Source organism: Balaenoptera musculus, chromosome 11 (genome assembly GCF_009873245.2).
Source record: "Balaenoptera musculus isolate JJ_BM4_2016_0621 chromosome 11, mBalMus1.pri.v3, whole genome shotgun sequence".
NCBI classification, from domain to species: domain Eukaryota; kingdom Metazoa; phylum Chordata; class Mammalia; order Artiodactyla; family Balaenopteridae; genus Balaenoptera; species Balaenoptera musculus.
In genome coordinates, this window is record NC_045795.1 from 90,623,080 (window position 1) to 90,640,268 (window position 17,189).

A 17,189-nucleotide genomic window follows, 5' to 3' on the forward strand; every position below is an offset into this window, starting at 1 on the left:
GGTCATTCTCAACTTTTTTTTCCCTTTATAAAGTAGTAATGAACATTTATTGACTCATGCAAGTTTTTTTTGTCAGGAATTTGGGAACAGCTTAGCTGGGGGGTTCTGACCTCAGGAAGTGGCGGTCAGATGTCATCTGGGGCTGCAATTTCTGAAGGCTTGACTGGGGCCGGAGGATCCACTTTCAGGTTGGCTCCGTCGCATCCATGGCTGGCAAGCTCATCCTGGCAGTTGGAGGGGGACCTCTGCTTCTCCACACAGAGCTCCTCTGTGGCTGCTGTGTGTCCTCATGGAAGAGCCCTCGGCTTCCTCCAAGAGCAGATGGCCCAGAGAGAAAGCAAAAGGAAGCCGCAGTGCCTAGGTGCAAGCCATGGTGGTCGAAGGCCATTTCTTCCCTATTCTGTTTGTCAAAGTGAGTCCTTGTGTTCTGTTTACACTATAGGGAAGGGCATTAGGCTCCATCCTTTAGAAGGAGGAGCGTCAAAGAGTTTAAAACCACCCCAATCCACTTCTCTTCATCTCCGGTGTTCCCACAGTGGGGCAGACTCTCAGCACTTCTTACGGAGATGACGCAGAACAGTTCTGACTGGTCTTCTCATACTCACTCTTCTTCCACTCTTCTCCATTTCTGTTCCATTCTCCACATAGCAGCCAAAGTGATCATTTAAAAACATAAATCTACCTTATCAAGCTTCTTAACTTTGAGTGGCTTATTACTGCACATGGAATAAAATGTAGAGGCCTGTGTCCTATGTATGATGCCCCTGCCTTCTTCTCTCACCTCTTCCCATGCAACTCTCTGCCAGGCTCATTAGGAATTCTAACCTCTCCATAACTGAAACAAGTCAGTCTCTTCCTGATGCAGGACATTTACACCTGCTGTTCACTCTGTCTTGGTCTTTCCCCTTGTTTTTCTGTGACTGGCTTTATTCTTTGACTTTGCACTGTAATCCCTCTCCATCAGAGAAACTTACCTGATGAAACTAAAGCAGCACCTCTCCACTGGTCTCTCTTTTCTTTAAAAAAAAAAAAAAACTTTATTGAAGTATAATTGACATGTAACAAACTCACCATTTAAAAAATGTACAAATTTATACATTTTGACATATGTGTACAACTACGAAACCATCACCGCAAGTAAAATAATCCATCACCCCAAAAGTTTCCTCATGGCCCTTCATAAAGAGCATCCTTCATTGTTTCCTGAATTAACCTGCTGCTTAATCATTACAGTGCTTATGACAGTTTACATGCACTAATTGCTCTTATTTCAGTCTGTACTAACTTACTTGTGTGTCTCTACAATTAAATTGTACGTTTCACATAAAGAGAAAATGTGTCTGTAGAGTTCAGTGCTGTATCTCCATGATCACATTGCCTGGAACTTTGTAGATGTTTGATAATTTTTTTGAATAAATGATCAATTAAGCATACTATCAACTGACAAGGACCCTTAAAACGACACAGGTCAAGTGCTCTGGTGCTAAGTCAGGAAGTTGGCAGTGTCAAGGAGATTAGGATTCACTTAGGAATGTAGGGTTTGGTGCTATTGTAGCTGCCCCTTCAGTATGAGTAGGTTTGTGAATTTTAACCAAGCAGGTGAAAGCCTTCTGAATCTGGAAAAGAGAATGAGGTGCATATGTTTAAAGAGTAAACAAAGAAAAACAAGATCCCCATTGGGCTGTCATGTAGGGTGAGAAGAAGAAGAAGAAAGGTGAGCATTGAATGCCATGTATAGTAACCTGCTCTTTATTTCAGTAGAGAAAGAGAAGCAATCATTGAAGTTTTTTAGCCTGACCCCAACTTTTAGTCATCTTGTCCTTAACTCAGTGCAATTAATATCACACCAGTAGATGAGAAAACACATGTGATTGTCTTTAAAACCTTTGCTTTATCTTAGAGGAAAACATAGGCAGAACACTCTATGACATACATCACAGCAAGATTCTTTTTGACCCAGCTCCCAGAGAAATGGAAATAAGAACACAAATAAACAAATGGGACCTAATGAAACTTAAAAGCTTTTGCACAGCAAAGGAAACCATAAACAAGACCAAAAGACAACCATCAGAATGGGAGAAAATATTTGCAAATGAAGCAACTGACAAAGGATTAATCTCCAAGATTTACAAGCAGCTCATGCAGCTCAATAACAAAAAAACGAACAACCCAATCCAAAAATGGGCAGAAGACCTAAATAGACATTTCTCCAAAGAAGATATACAGATGGCCTACAGACACATGAAAGAATGCTCAACATCATTAATCATTAGAGAAATGCAAATCAAAACTACAATGAGATATCATCTCACACCGGTCAGAATGGCCATCATCAAAAAATCTACAAACAATAAATGCTGGAGAGGGTGTGGAGGAAAGGGAACTCTCTTGCACTGTTGGTGGGAATGTAAATTGATACAGCCACTATGGAGAACAGTATGGAGGTTCCTTAAAAAACTACAAATAGAACTACCATACGATCCAGCAATCCCACTACTGGGCATATACCCTGAGAAAACCATAGTTCAAAAAGAGTCATGTACCAAAATGTTCATTGCAGCTCTATTTACAATAGCCAGGACATGGAAGCAACCTAAATGTCCATCGACAGATGAATGGATAAAGAAGATGTGGCACATATATACAATGGAATATTACTCAGCCATAAAAAGAAATGAAATGGAGGTATTTGTAATGAGGTGGATGGAGTTAGAGTCTGTCATACAGAGTGAAGTAAGTCAGAAAGAGAAAAACAAATACAGTATGCTAACACATATATACGGAATCTAAGGGAAAAAAAAAGCCATGAAGAACCTAGTGGCAAGACGGGAATAAAGACACAGACCTACTAGAGAATGGACTTGAGGATATGGGGAGGGGGTGGGGTGAGATGTGACAGGGTGAGAGAGTGTCATGGACATATATACACTACCAAATGTAAAATAGATAGCTAGTGGGAAGCAGCCGCATAGCACAGGGAGATCAGCTCGGTGCTTTGTGACCACCTAGAGGGGTGGGATGGGGAGGGTGGGAGGGAGGGAGATGCAAGAGGGAAGAGATATGGGAACATATTGTATATGTATAACTGATTAACTTTGTTATAAAGCAGAAGCTAACACACCATTGTAAGGCAATTATACTTCAAATAAGATGTTTAAAATAAATAAATAAATAAATAAAACCTTTGCTTTACTTGTCTTTACATGATTTCCATCATTCTTAAAGAAGAAAAGTTAGGAAAATACAAATATCATTCAAAATATGTGTTTGAACTTCTCTTAAAGAGAAGATCGGTTTAACCGTTTTCTGGAGTGGTCCATTCTGTGTTGGTAGCAAATAAAGTGTTTATTTTTAAGGTTTTCATAGCCTTAGAAATGTTTACACAGATGTTAGGAAATACATTTTGTACATAACAAAATAGATGCTTTGTCTGCATTTATTTTTGTATTTATTATATTATACTGAGTGGTTGTAATTAGGTCACTACATTGGGGAGAGAAGCAGTGTCAGAATGGGGAGTCTGAATTTGAATTTGGATATCTTTAAGGAGATTTCTTTCCTCTATGATTCCTAATTTGAGCATACATGGCACTCATTCAACATTTTCTGAACTCACATATTGTATATGCCTGCACAATTGTAATATACACAATAAGAAGAATAACAAATATATGGGCTATACACTTTCTAAATATATTAAAACATCCATTTGATATACCAAGTACAATAGAATCTATAACTCTCTTTGATTTAATTCTATGTTTTGGTGGTTATTGACTGACTAACAGCATGGAGAATTATGGCCAATAAGTAAATAACATGACAGTGGAATGCCATGTGCATTCAAATAGTTCTTGACTATGAAACTTTCAATAGTCTCTACCATGTGTTCATTCAGTACCTACAATATGACAAAAACTCAGCTGAATGTATCTGCCTCCATTGATCTTCTCAGTTATCCTGGTAGGTAGATACACTGAGATCAACCCTGCTTAATAAATAAGAAAACTGTGGCTTAGATAGAACTTTCCCATAGTAACAACACTTTCCCATAGTAACATCACTTGTAAATTGTTGAACTGAATTGAAAGTTGAGTTTGTGGCCCCTGAAATGATCAGGCAATAGTTAATTGATTTTCAAGTCTGTGTGATGACACATTTTTATTTCATCTTAGAATCTGGATTGGGTATTTTTGATAGAAAGAATAGGTCATATTTTAGGTGGCCAGATTAAGGTTCCATAAGAATGTCCTGCGTTGGCTAAGATCTAGATGTGTTGAAGATATTTTAGCAAGTGGAACATGTGGGTCGATGGATTTCTTTCATCTTCTTCTAAACTGAATGATTAAAGCCAGTTTTGCCTTATAGCTAATGGTATCTGATAAAAATTTAACCATTTGGTACTAGGAAGAAGAGTAGAGACTATGTTATCATCATCACCATCTGAGGTAGTCACATATATTGATTACCTGTGATGTCCCAGTCAGTTCCAAACAGTTATACTTGTATTTAACTAAAATCATGTATTTCAATAAACATTACAGTCTGGCAAGAATCACATTATTTTTACATAAATCAGTGTTTTCAGGCAGTCTCATTATTTTTGTATTTTAAGAATACTGTACCTTGAAGACCTTGACTTATTTGGGAATGGCATGCAGATTGGGCTTCCTGAAAATCTATTGGCACATATTCAAGATAAATTTTCAAAAGTGGGAGATGATTTTGGGAACATAATGCATCACTTTGCTTACCTAGTTAATGACTCTCAGTCTGTATTTCATTGGAGAGCTACATTCTTGGAATAATGTTGAATAGTGTTCCTGAGAAGCTGTTTTCTTTTGAAAATTTGAAACATTACTGATCAAGATCCCTTAGGCCGATTCTATGGACAAGGTAATATTTACTTATCCATTGATTCCATGAAAATATGCAAATTCTTTGCTCTTCCTAAATAAATAATCTGGTAAAGGATGATTTCCCTGGAGTGTCTGGTTGATCAGGATATAATAGTGTGGAGCTTGGAGAGTTATTTAGTATTAGATCAGAAGAAAAGTGTGTGTGTATGTGTCTATGTGTCTTTCTGTGTAACCGTGTGTGTGTATTACTTGGGTATTTAGAGTAGTTTTTTCCTTACTCTTTTTCAAAGATAAATGTGATGAATTTTGCAGATTTCTTGTCTCTGATCTCAGTCTATTAGTGGAAACACTCAAGAACTGACTATATTTGGAAAAATTATAAACTTTTTAAAGAAGTAATATTTATCATATTAGACACAGTTTCATATCACATTGAGTATGTGACCAGTGTTTAACCGGGTAAAATACAGAATTTGAGATATGATTTGAGTTACACTTTAGAGGGAATAGTACATCCTTTGATGGTGATACTATACTTTCTTTGCTTGTCTTAGGATTTCATGGCATATTTTTATTAATTCCTTTGAAACATTGGCCAGTATTACACAATATACTAAGTATTTCTGTGATGCATTCTTTCTATTAATATCAAATGCCTATAAATTTTATAGTAAAGTGATTTGTTTTGGGCATTTTAAAGATGATATTGTTCATAGTTGCTATGGCAGGTCCCATCTGAATCTACATACATCTCTCCCATAGATTTCAGGACTTATTCCACAATGTCACACATCAGGGACTAGAGAACAGGATTTATTGGGAAAGTCACATAGGTCAAGAGTTAGCACAGAGAAAAGCCAAAGGTCCCCTAATCCTCCATACCCAACCAAAAGATAAGTTAGAACCTGACTGCCTTGAGCCTGCAATGCGGGTTTGTGTTCCCGTCAAGGCCCCCTTCTCTCCAACGATCTACCTTTGTCAGTAAAGGATAAGCAGGCTGCTTGGCCCCAGGCAAGCTATTTGTAGGAGTTCTAGAATCCTGGGTCTGAGCTCCCAGAGACCTTAAGGCCCTGTGCGATGGTGTAGTTTCCCCTGCATGGAGCATGAGCTCGGGTGCAGCCTCTCCTCTGGGAGAGAGTAGGGCAGCCCCCATCCTAGGTGGCATGTTGTCCATGGACACCAAGTGAGCTTCTTTGTTTATCTTCAGACAGTACTGCTCTTTCAAACTACAACAGTAGATTTACATGATCCTTAAGCAGGCAGGTATAACATTTTGTCAAGGCTGGTCACCTCTTAGACAGAGTCTCATTACTTAGCGGAAGGTTCACTATAATAACCATGAGAATTATTTATCATTCTCTGTCCTAGGTGGGTGGCATTGCACTAATACTGGACAAAACAAATGAAGCGCTGTCATGTTTTTTCCCTTCTAGGAGTTTATGAGATGACATCATTCTCAGAGTCTAAACTTTTGGAATAAAAAATAGGACTAAAGTCTGTGCCTTCGCATGAAGCTTTAATTAAAAGCAGTCAATGAACACCTATGTAGATATGTTAAACTTATTGATAATATTTTAAGGGTCCTGCGGTTTGAATGTAGATAGGATTAAATGTTTAAAATAGACCTTTTAACCACCCTGATATAAATATTTCTTTGGAGAGAAGCAGGTGAGAAGCATATTGAATTACGAATAACCCCCACATTAATTTACATGCAAATTAATTTACTAAACAAATTATAGCTTATCCATTGAGCACATTTATTTTATTTTAAGAGACTAATAAAATGGACGTTTCTTGTCTTCCAAATTCTTTCTGTTTTTTCGTTTAGGTAAAAATGATGATGCTCACGATGATAATCCTAATATGAACAATAGTAACAGCAATAATTATGGGGTGTTTACTCTGGTGGTAGTAAAGAACCAAATCAGGTATGTTTTGCATTGGCCAAAAAGTTCATTTGGGTGTTCCCATAACATTTTACGGGAAAACCTGAACGAACTTTTTGGCCAGCCCAGTATTTACATACCTGTATATGTGTGTGTATATATTCATTGAATCTGTACACCATCCCTGGGAGGTAGATTCTTTTATTACGTCTATTTTTCAGATAAGGAAACTTATAATTAGAGAAGTTCAATCGTTTGCCTTTCATCACTCTGCATGCGGGAGCAGGATTTGAATCTAGGCGGTATGACTCTAAGTCCCCATGCTTGTTACCACTATTCGATACTGCCTCCTGTCCGCAAGTTGTAAGACCATCTTGCAGATATAATTTTAATTCATAAATGTTATGTGCTGAGGTTTTTTTTTACGATTGGATGTTGAATTTACAGTGAATTGGCTCCACATCTGATTACCCATCATGTCTTTTTTGGTATTGCATACAGGACATAGTTAAATGTTAAGGGAAACATCCTTGATAATATCTTCTTCTTTGAGGTTATCTGACTTCCACACATAGTAAATATGAACTCAGAAATTGATTATTTAGGGAGATCATTGAACAAAATGTCTTGAGCTTTGTAGTGGGAAAGGGATAAAAGACCAGGTCACCACCAGGCATAGTTTGCAAATTCTTTGGCAGCTACGCTTGGCAGTCCCTGTGATTTCCAAGGCATTTGCAAGGCAACCTCCATTCTTTTGCACCTACTACTACTCTCCTAATCCTTTTTCCTACCAAGATTTCAGAGACTGTCATGAAAATTATAGCAAGGTCAGTCCTTTGTTATAAATTTAATAGGAACCAAAACATTGGGATGCAAAGGAAAGAACAGTGCCTCTTCTGAATTTGTCATGTCTCTTCTAAGTTCAGCATTAACACTTTAAATGAAGTTTCAGGAGCTTTCAAAGGTCTTTGGCAAGGAGCACCTTACGCTTGAATGAGAGAGCCTGAACAAAAGTTCATAAAAATGGTAAGGCATTTTTGTCCTGACTTAGGGCCCCTGAGTCATAATTTTGATCAACTTCAGCATAGAGCTTTAGCAACATGGTACATCTGGTGACTGATGGCACCCCAGATGTTCCCACGGAAGGGTGCAAAAGAAAGAACCGGCAGCCTGAAGCCATGAAGACCAGCATCTGAAAAGCACTGCTGTGTGTCTATCAAAGTACCAACGGAGAGGAGCTCAGACTCAATCCGAACTGTCCCCCAGTGTAAAGATGCTTGTGCATCAAGAGGCTACGGATGGGAAAATCGGACTTTATCAAGTCTCAGTTGTCAGAGAATGACATGATAGTGTTCAGCAGTCCCTTAAAACAGCCATTGTTTACCCCCATCTAATCCTATGACTTGAAAGTACAAGAAAAATATTGTGTTGAAAGTGTTACACTTTGTCAGTTTTTCTTCTCCCCTCCTCCTCCCTAATGAACTTTTTTTGCATTCATCCGTTCTAACCAGGCAGCTGCTGAAATTTTTATTCATGCTTTGGTCGCCTCAAGAATTGATTTTTGTAATTCTCTTTTACGACCTTCCCTTATCAGGCTATATTGAGGCTGCAACATACTCTGAATTCAGCAGGTTCTTGAAGCCTGGCAGCGTCTTACTGCCTCTCTTCCGCCTCCCTTTAGTGACTCCCAGTAGCAAACACAGTTGCTCCTCTGATTTTAATTTTTACTTGCTGTGTCACCAGACAACCTTGTTAGTCCTATCACTGAGCCCAGTTGGCAGTGTTAGGAGGTCTGAGTGGTTCCACACTCCTTAAACTGCAGTGGTAGTAGCAAATACAATTGCACATTCGGAATCACCTAAACCTTATTATACAGGAAGTCTTCTGGCTTATTTTGAGGGAGAAAATGCTTTAGAGAGAAAAGAGAAAAAAATCAAAGCAAACTCTGTTTGCCTCTCAACATTCTAATCACCAATGATTGGAATTTTTAGGAACCAATTTCAGTTTTATGGTTCTAGCTAAAATTGAATTTATTGTATGTATGTATATGTATATGTACGTGTGTACACATACATATATTTTTTAATATGGTATTTGAAGTGCAATGAAGCCAGCACTCTTTCCTTGATTTTGTGTGTGTATCACTTTTATTCTATAATTCAAAAATATCAAGAAATCTATGTATCTTTAAGAGAAATTCAGTGAAGTTAGACACTAAAGGCAAATAAATATAAATAGCTCCTGGCAGCTAAGGCCCTAAAAATCAGTTCAATTAGTTGATGTATTTATTTGTGCATGTACAGCCATGACATTTGTACAAATGTTGTCCCAACATATATACATAAATGGGGAGATAAAGATCCACTTCCTTGGTTTTATAGCTGAACAAATTTCCTCAAGCTGTTACTAATGGTAACAACTTTTCCCATTTAAAAGGCATTTTCAAATGGGACAACAAGGTTGTTTTTTCTTTCCTTGGCCTTCAAAGTAATTTTTAATCTAAGAAAAATACACTTAAATGTATACAACAAAATAGATTATTAATAAGAACATCTAGTATTTGTTGAATATTTGCTATGTATCCAGCATTGTGTTAAATGTTTTACGTGCAGTATCCCATTTTAATTTTCAAAATGGGTTAGTCAGTGGCAGTTATAGATATTCTACATACTAAGGAATCAGTGATGGCAATCTGGGTTTAGAGTAGACTATAGTAGACTTGTTTTGAAGCTAAATATCTATTTTAAGCACGTTATTTTTACATGGTGTATATGTTTTGGATCAATATAAATTTCCTTAAAAAATACATTCAGCCATAGCTGAAATAACGTGCTGAAAGTAATAAATAGCTTTTGCACAAAGGAAAGAAAAAATGCATTCAATCACGCTGTACATAAGACTAGGAAAATACCAATTGTCCATTTCAGAGATTAGGAGGTATCCACATATAGGGGTTATGGTTGGAGTTTCGGCTAAAGCCCTTCTATACCACCCCTGGGCACTGATGCTAATTGTGGGTTCCATTTTATCCATTTTACAGAAGATGAAACTAAGACTTATAGAGTTTAAATGCTTTCTCAAGATCATACAGCTGGTAAATGGTGGAGGACTAACTCAAAACTAGTCTTTCTGAACCCAGAATCTGTGAGCTGTTAACCACCATACAGCATCACCATCGTTAGTCCTCTGGTAATCTGTTTTCCATAAATCCCAAGTTTATGGCCTCTTTATTCTGATGTCATTTTCTCCATCCTTTTGGGTAGTTTAAAATAAACCCTGCTTGCAACTTCAAAGATGGTGAGCAGCTAGACCAATGTGTGGTATTATTGCATAGGGTCAGAAGACACCCAGAAAGCCCATCTAACTACTTAACAGCTTTGCTTGCAGCACTTTCTGTATTATGGCCATCTTTTATAGCATGGTCTGTAGCATTCATCAAACTTCCTTTGGTTAAAAGTTTGTAACGCCAGAGAACCCTCGACTCATCAGTCAAAGAAAAATAATTCCTTGGAGGAAGTTACATCAGCATTATTCATTACTGCATTAGAGAGTGTACTTGGGTCAATTCTCTAGCACATATCAAATTCCTGAGGGAATTAAATGGAGAAACAAGCACTGGGTATAAGTTGGATGAGGTTCTCCATTGCCTGAGGTCTGAGTTAGTTGTCAGCAAGAGTCTAAAATCTCTTCTTTATTGAGATTTGGAGCACTTGTTTCTCAAGTGATAAAATATTCAGAACCTCAATTTTGGGATTCTACCCCATCCCTATTTTAGTTATGGGATTCTTATTAATAGAGAGCATGTCATCCACAGATTACAAGTGCTATGTGGTAGTAATATAACAAAAACAAGAGAGAAGACTAATGTACTAGTTACTTTCTTGATGAAGCACAAATTTGCCTACTGAGTATGCTGTCCTACATTTTGGCTTAGAGGGAAAAGAAGGCTTAAGTAAATGAGGTTTCAGTGAGCACATACAGGAGTATGTCCGATCATATTAAGGCAACCTCGTAAACTGTCTGAAAGTTTAAATCCCAGGGTGGTTGAGGTGGCTGAATGAACATGAGTGAATATGAGTATGGGGCGAAATTGTTTCTTCACTTACTTGATTATAATTTGTTGTTTAAAATGCCTTCTGGAATTCTTGAGTCCCTTCCCATGTTTCTGTGCCTTTCACTTCTCTACCAAATTATAACTGTCAAGAATTTTTTTTTCATTTCGGATGGAACAAACTTGTTACTCTGTATGACTAGGGAATAATATTTAGGGTTAATTAAAGAGTAACTGACCTTTCCCTATATGCCAAACATCGAAGACTAATAAAATTAGAAATACAGTGTATTCATTATGTTGAAAGTATACAACATGAAATTCTGTCTTTGATTGAGAAGGTACTTTAGGATCTCCTAGGGTGGAAAAATCGTTAGAAATAGTCTGCCTCTTGTAATGTTATGCAAATGCAGGTTTATAGAGATTTTTCTGTGGTGTGAGAAGCAGATAATCAAATCTCTACAGAAACAACCCTATGGAAAATAATTCTGGCACTCTGCTGATTTAAGTGTCTGAATAAAATGGATTAGGTAAATAGAAAAAATGAACATGTAAGTATTAGAGACAGTAGTTTCTAAATATCGAATTCAGAAACTTTTGGATAATGACTTATATTTCACGTCTTACGGCTTTATTTCCTGTGCTTGAAAATGAAATGAGGTGTATATGAGAGCTCCAGTCGAATACAAACAGCGCATTATGGGCTCATCTATTCCTTCTTTAACAAAGCTCTGTCTCTTGTCACAGGGCAGCTTAGAATGACAGGAAGGAGATGTGGATTTGTGTCCTATCTCTTCCACTTGGTAGCTGTGTGTATTATTTGGGATAAGCAACATAGTCTAGCTTGTGCTACAATAAAAGTTTCAATGACACGACCCTGGGAATGTGTGTATTTCACTCACACTACATCTTCCAAGGGGATCTGTCGCCGAGGGGCCTCTACTGTTGATTCATTCAGGGACCTGGGCTGGTGGAGGCTTCCTCTTAACACCTGCTTTAAACACCATCGACAGTAGGAAGGGAAATGTACATCATTGAGGCTATTTACATTTCTACCTGGAAGTGACACATAACTTCTGTCACATTTCATCTGCCAGCGCAAATCACGTGGTCAAAGGCAAAGAAAGTAGAATCCTACCATGTGCCTAGCAAGATGTTACTCTTGACTACCTCGCTGTGTGACTTTGTATAAACCTCTAGTACATCTGAGCTTCATTAGTCTGTTAAAAAAGAATGTAGAGGATTTCCCTGATTTGACCTCTCTTTCCAAAACCCTCCTCTGATCTTGCATATCCTGGAAACCAGAATAAAGCCTTTCCCCCCCATTCATTTAGCAAATATTTTTTGAGTTCCTATGAGTCAGACAACTGGCTAAACTTTAGAGAAACTGCAAAAAGCAAAAACAGGCAAAATTCCTGATCTCGTGGATCTTACATTCCAACAGTGTTGACAATGCACAAATAACTTTGTGACATTTCACGTGGTAAAAAGTTGTAAGAAGAAGAATAAAGCAGGGTAGGTTTTTCAATGAAAACTTCTCTGATAAGAATAAACGTGGAGACTTCAGAAAGAAAGGGGGATCAAAATCCAGGATTATCGGTAGGAGGAGCCTTCTGAAAAGTGGAAGAGTGAATTCAGAGCCCTAAGGCAGGATGCTGCTGGGGACATTTGAGGACCAGACAGATCCTAGAGTCTCCGGAGTGCAGTGAGTCAGACAGACAGTGGAAGGAAGTGGGAGACTTGATCAGAGAACACAGCAGGGTGTCAGGTCTCGAAGGGCCCTGGAGGCACAGTAAAGAATCTGAGTGTTATTCTGAGAGAGAAGGGAGGGTTACAGGGCTTTGAGCAAAGGGGTGTCATGACATGATTTGAATTCCTCTGGCTTCTCTGTGGAGAATAACCTGTAGCGCAGCAATCATGGAAGCAAGGAGCACAGCTGGGCAGCTGCTGTAGTCATCCATGTCAGGTGATGTTGGCTTGGACTGGAATGGGGGTGGTAGCAGTGAGGGGAAGGGATGGATTCTGGATGCATTTTGAACGTGGAGCCTTCAGGTTTCTTAATGGATTGTCTGGGAGATGTGAGATTACCCTGGTAATTATTACTCTATAGATGCCGCAGATCTATGCTATGGAACTAACTGATAACCCGTCACGGGCTAGTGCAGTTCCAGGAATCGGGGTTGCAGGGATTGAATTTGCATGGGGCTTAATTCTAATTGAGGGAGGCAAACAGTAAATAATTTGGAAAAACTGTTAAATGAGAAAGTAGACAGTAGTCAGTACTAGAAGGAAAATTTAAACATGGGGATGTGAGTGACTTAAGTGGCCGTGTCGGCCAGGTAATCAGGTAAGCCTGGGAGAGCTGAGGCCTAAGCAAAGAGAAGCAGACATCAGGAGATTGGAGGAATGGAAGGGGAGCCCTCAAGCAGACACACTGTAGTGCAAGGATCCTTAGGCTTAGCCAGAGGTGGAAAGGGTATAGTCTGTAGTTTAAACATAATGTGAAGGTAGAAGATGGTTCAGTATTGATAGGGAAGCCCACAAAGGCCAGGTCACACAGGGCTTTTAAGCCAGGGTAAGAAATTTAGATGGTTGTGATTCTGTGGCCATAAGAAGTCATTGTAAGGTTTCAAACTGAGTTTATTACCTGATTTACCCTTTTAATAAGAATTCACCCTGACTACTGCAGAATGGACTTTAAAGGGATTTTAGCCTTGAGACCACTTTGGAGGCTATTGTTGTTTTTTTTTTTAATATCTTTATTGGAGTATAATTGCTTTACAGTGGTGTGTTAGTTTCTGCTTTATAACAAAGTGAATCAGCTATACATATACATATGTTCCCATATCTCTTCCCTCTTGCGTCTCCCTCCCTCCCACGCTCCCTATCCCACCCCTCTAGGTGGTCACAAACCACCCAGCTGATCTCCCTGGTGCTATGCGGCCGCTTCCCACTAGCTATCTATTTTACGTTTGGTAGTGTATATATGTCCATGCCACTCTCTCACTTTGTCACAGCTTACCCTTCCCCCTCCCCATATCCTCAAGTCCATTCTCTAGTAGGTCTGCTATTGTTTTATGGCTAATTCCACATCCTTTTCTTATCTTTGCACAACCAGTTGCTATTCCTTTTGTGCACCATTCAGCATTCTTAGTGAATTAAATGATCCTTGGAAAAAGACTTCCCAAATAGCTATGGGTTGCCCTTTTAAGCTCTGCATCTTTAACAAGTGTGTGTCCCATTTAAATGAAAGTTTTCCTGAATATTTAACACTCACGCATCATTTAAATGGAGGGGAGCCTACTTCAAATCTTTTCCTTTGCCTCACCCTTGTTATTAGATTGATGAAAAGTGATGACCTCAGACTCTTCAGGTCTCCAGACCAGTGAGTTTTATAGATACTGCCTCTACTTTGTCCCTTGGCTCCTGCCTGTAACTTCTTGTGCTCACTACTGTCAGCCCTCCTCAAGCTCCCACGACAAGCTTTTCTGAATAATTTTAAGCTCCTCTCCTATTGCACTGCTGCCTCTCTTGTTGAGTAAATTGTATGGGCTTTGTTAAGTAAATTATATATTCTTCTAAGGACTTTTTCTTTTGGTATCTGGTTCAACCTATTGCTTTTTGCTAAAAAAGTGTCATGTGGGTGAGGAATAGAGTATAAATGGTTACATTCATATTGTAGAGGAGTGTAAACAGTCCACTGAAGTTGATTATGTACATACTTAGAATCCGGCAATGGTAATTCTAGGTTTCTGCCCAAGAACAACACGAGCATGTACACAAGAACACAGGTGCCCGATGTTCACCATAGCACTGTTTTAATAGCAAAGAGACAGAAGCAACCTAACGGTCCATCAGAAGGGGAATGAATACATAATTTCTTTATTCATAGAGTCGAATACTGCATCATAAATAACTAAATTAGAGCTACATGTATCAATGGGAATACCTGCAAAAATATAATATTGAGGGAAAATAGTAAATTTCAAAATAACATAGTAATGCAGTGCTGTTTATATACATTTAGAAATACAAAATTAAATATGATATATATAATTTTATTTCTCTGTATATACATAAATACACACGCATACATATCAATATATGGTTAGTAAAAGTGTAAAAATATGCATGGTAATGATATATACAAGTTTCAGAAAACTTCTGGGAATAAAAGCAGGTAGAAAAGATAAAGAAGGCCTTAGCCAAACCTGTCATTTTAAAATGCTATGTTAAACACCATTGTAAAGCAATTATACTCCAATAAAGATGTTAAAAAAATAAATAAATAAAATGCTATGTTAAAAAAGAGATAGCTATATTTTAAACTAATCTGTAAATGTTATCATCTCTTAAATCTGGCTTTTGAGTACATGGGTGCCATAGTAATTTATGAACATTTCTGTGGGATAGAAGTATTTAATAATTGAAAATATTAAATAATAAAAAACTTGTCTTTTTATAGTTACTTTTCCCACAAGCCATATCTTGATCACTTTGATGGGTTTTTTTTTCTGTGCTTTTATTCAAGCACATAATAAAATCTTTTTTTTTTTTCCTAGTGAGTGACTGAATCATTTTTAGATGTGATGCTCTACTTTTAATGTTTAGGTTGACTCTTCAGTACAATCACAGGGTTTGTTGTAAGATCTAACCAAGAGTCTGAAATAACTTGACAGTAGCGAAATGTGAGGTGTCGTTTCAACTATGTACTTAATAATCACATGAGCTGATGACGTAGTTTTGAAGTCAACATCAGGTGAACGTTTGTGCTCCGAGTGAGCCGGAGAAATTCAGGCAGAGAAAAATACTTAAAGCCTTTTCCCTAGCCCACCGCATAAACCATTTGATTTGAGCATGATTAATACTCTCAAAACGACCCACTTGTTTGAGTAGAATGGATGGAAAAGGAAGTAGTAGCTCGAACTGTCTGATTCCCTATTGCTCCACCTTTGGGAGATTTCACCACGCAAATAATCTCTCTAGACATGGGAGTGCCTGGGGATGCTGACAGCCGATAAGGTCTGGTCTTCCTCTCCTTTCATCATCTTCTGAGGTAAAATAATCAACAAGAGAGGTTTAAGAAACCCTCTAATACTTCAGCCAAGTCATATTGAACCATTCTCTGGAAACGCTCATCTTTCTACTAGGCTTTCTTGAAAATAAATATGTATGCTTCGTGTGCTGACACGTTCAATACATAATTCAAAACAATGAAACAACTATTTGTATTTATACAATAGAGATAGTTCTCAAGAGCAGTAAGTTCAGTAGGGTAACTCTCTAACTTATCTCTAAATAAGTTAATTTAAAAATAAGGATTATCAGACTTGTGGTTGCCAAGGGGGAGGGGAGGAGAAGGATGGACTGGGAATTTTGTGTTGCTAGATGGAAACTATTACATTTAGAAGGGGTAAACAACATGGTCCTACTGTACAGCACAGCGAACTATATCCAATCTCCTGGGATAAACCATAATGGAAAAGAATATTAAAAAAGAATATATATATGTGTATAACTGAGTCACTTTGCTGTACAGCAGAGACTGGCACAACACTGTAAATCAACTGTACTTCAAGTAAAAAGAAAAGATGTGAAATAAATTAAGGACTATAAATGAGTTTCTTCTCATTGTACTTTCTAAAGAAAATAAATCTTTGGGGCTTGAAAAATTAAATGCTAAATACATTTCCTATAGGCATGTTTCTATATTATATACATGTGTATTTCTATAATATATAGTATATTTATATTAAAATCATATATTTTCTCTTTTTAAAACTTCTATTTTTCAATTTTTAAATAATTATCTCCTTTACTATAAATAAAACGGTAATTTTAGATTTGCATAGCCTTACATATGGCATCATTTTGTTTCATTATACAAATGTCATCACTGATTTCATACTCACAAAAATTTATTGTCTTCACCTTAATTTGGAACATGTTCACCCAAACAAAAATATATGTTTATCTTTGTCCTTTTGATTTATGTATAATGTCTTACTGATTTCTCTCTCCCTAGACCTGCCCTGTGCGTGGCACTTGTTAGGTACTTTATTGACTGGGTAAAGCAGCGTCCGTATTATAAGTGAATATAAAATACCAAGTTTTACAAAAGCACTTGCCATGTGGTGTGCCACCCCCATCCCACTTTTTCTCCGTAGTCCGTTTTACTATGTCTGTGCCTTTACTTGTTTGATTTTTGTCTGTCTCCTTCCATAGAATGTACACTCCGAGAAGATAGGGATTTTATTGTCCCTACTGCTTTACCCACCTGGAAAAGTGTGTCACAACAAGTGTATTACAAATTTTTCATCAAGGAACAAATATTGGTTTGCAATAGCTCTAAAGCAGATTGTTAAAGAAAAGGCAAGGAATAGGAATCCT

At 37.7% G+C, this 17,189-nt stretch overlaps 1 protein-coding gene and 1 long non-coding RNA gene across 12 annotated transcripts in view; one reads left to right on the plus strand and one right to left on the minus strand.

Annotated features, from left to right (window-relative positions):
* The window catches only part of CNTN4 (contactin 4), a 950,914-nt gene that overhangs the window by 491,443 nt on the left and 442,282 nt on the right, over window positions 1-17,189 (plus strand). Inside the window, exon 1 of one of the 11 annotated variants that reach the window (XM_036869679.1) lies at window positions 12,645-12,765. The exons of the other annotated variants lie outside the window; for them this stretch is intronic. Within the exon in view, the coding sequence (XP_036725574.1) occupies window positions 12,759-12,765 (7 nt within the window). The 5' untranslated portion in view covers window positions 12,645-12,758. Of the gene's footprint in view, window positions 1-12,644; window positions 12,766-17,189 lie in introns of those variants that run through there. 11 annotated transcript variants of the gene reach the window in all.
* LOC118904026 overlaps window positions 945-17,189 on the minus strand; it is a 73,278-nt gene continuing 57,033 nt past the window's right edge. Inside the window, exon 3 of the long non-coding RNA XR_005021922.1 lies at window positions 945-1,016. This is a non-coding gene — a long non-coding RNA (uncharacterized LOC118904026). The remainder of the gene's footprint in view (window positions 1,017-17,189) is intronic.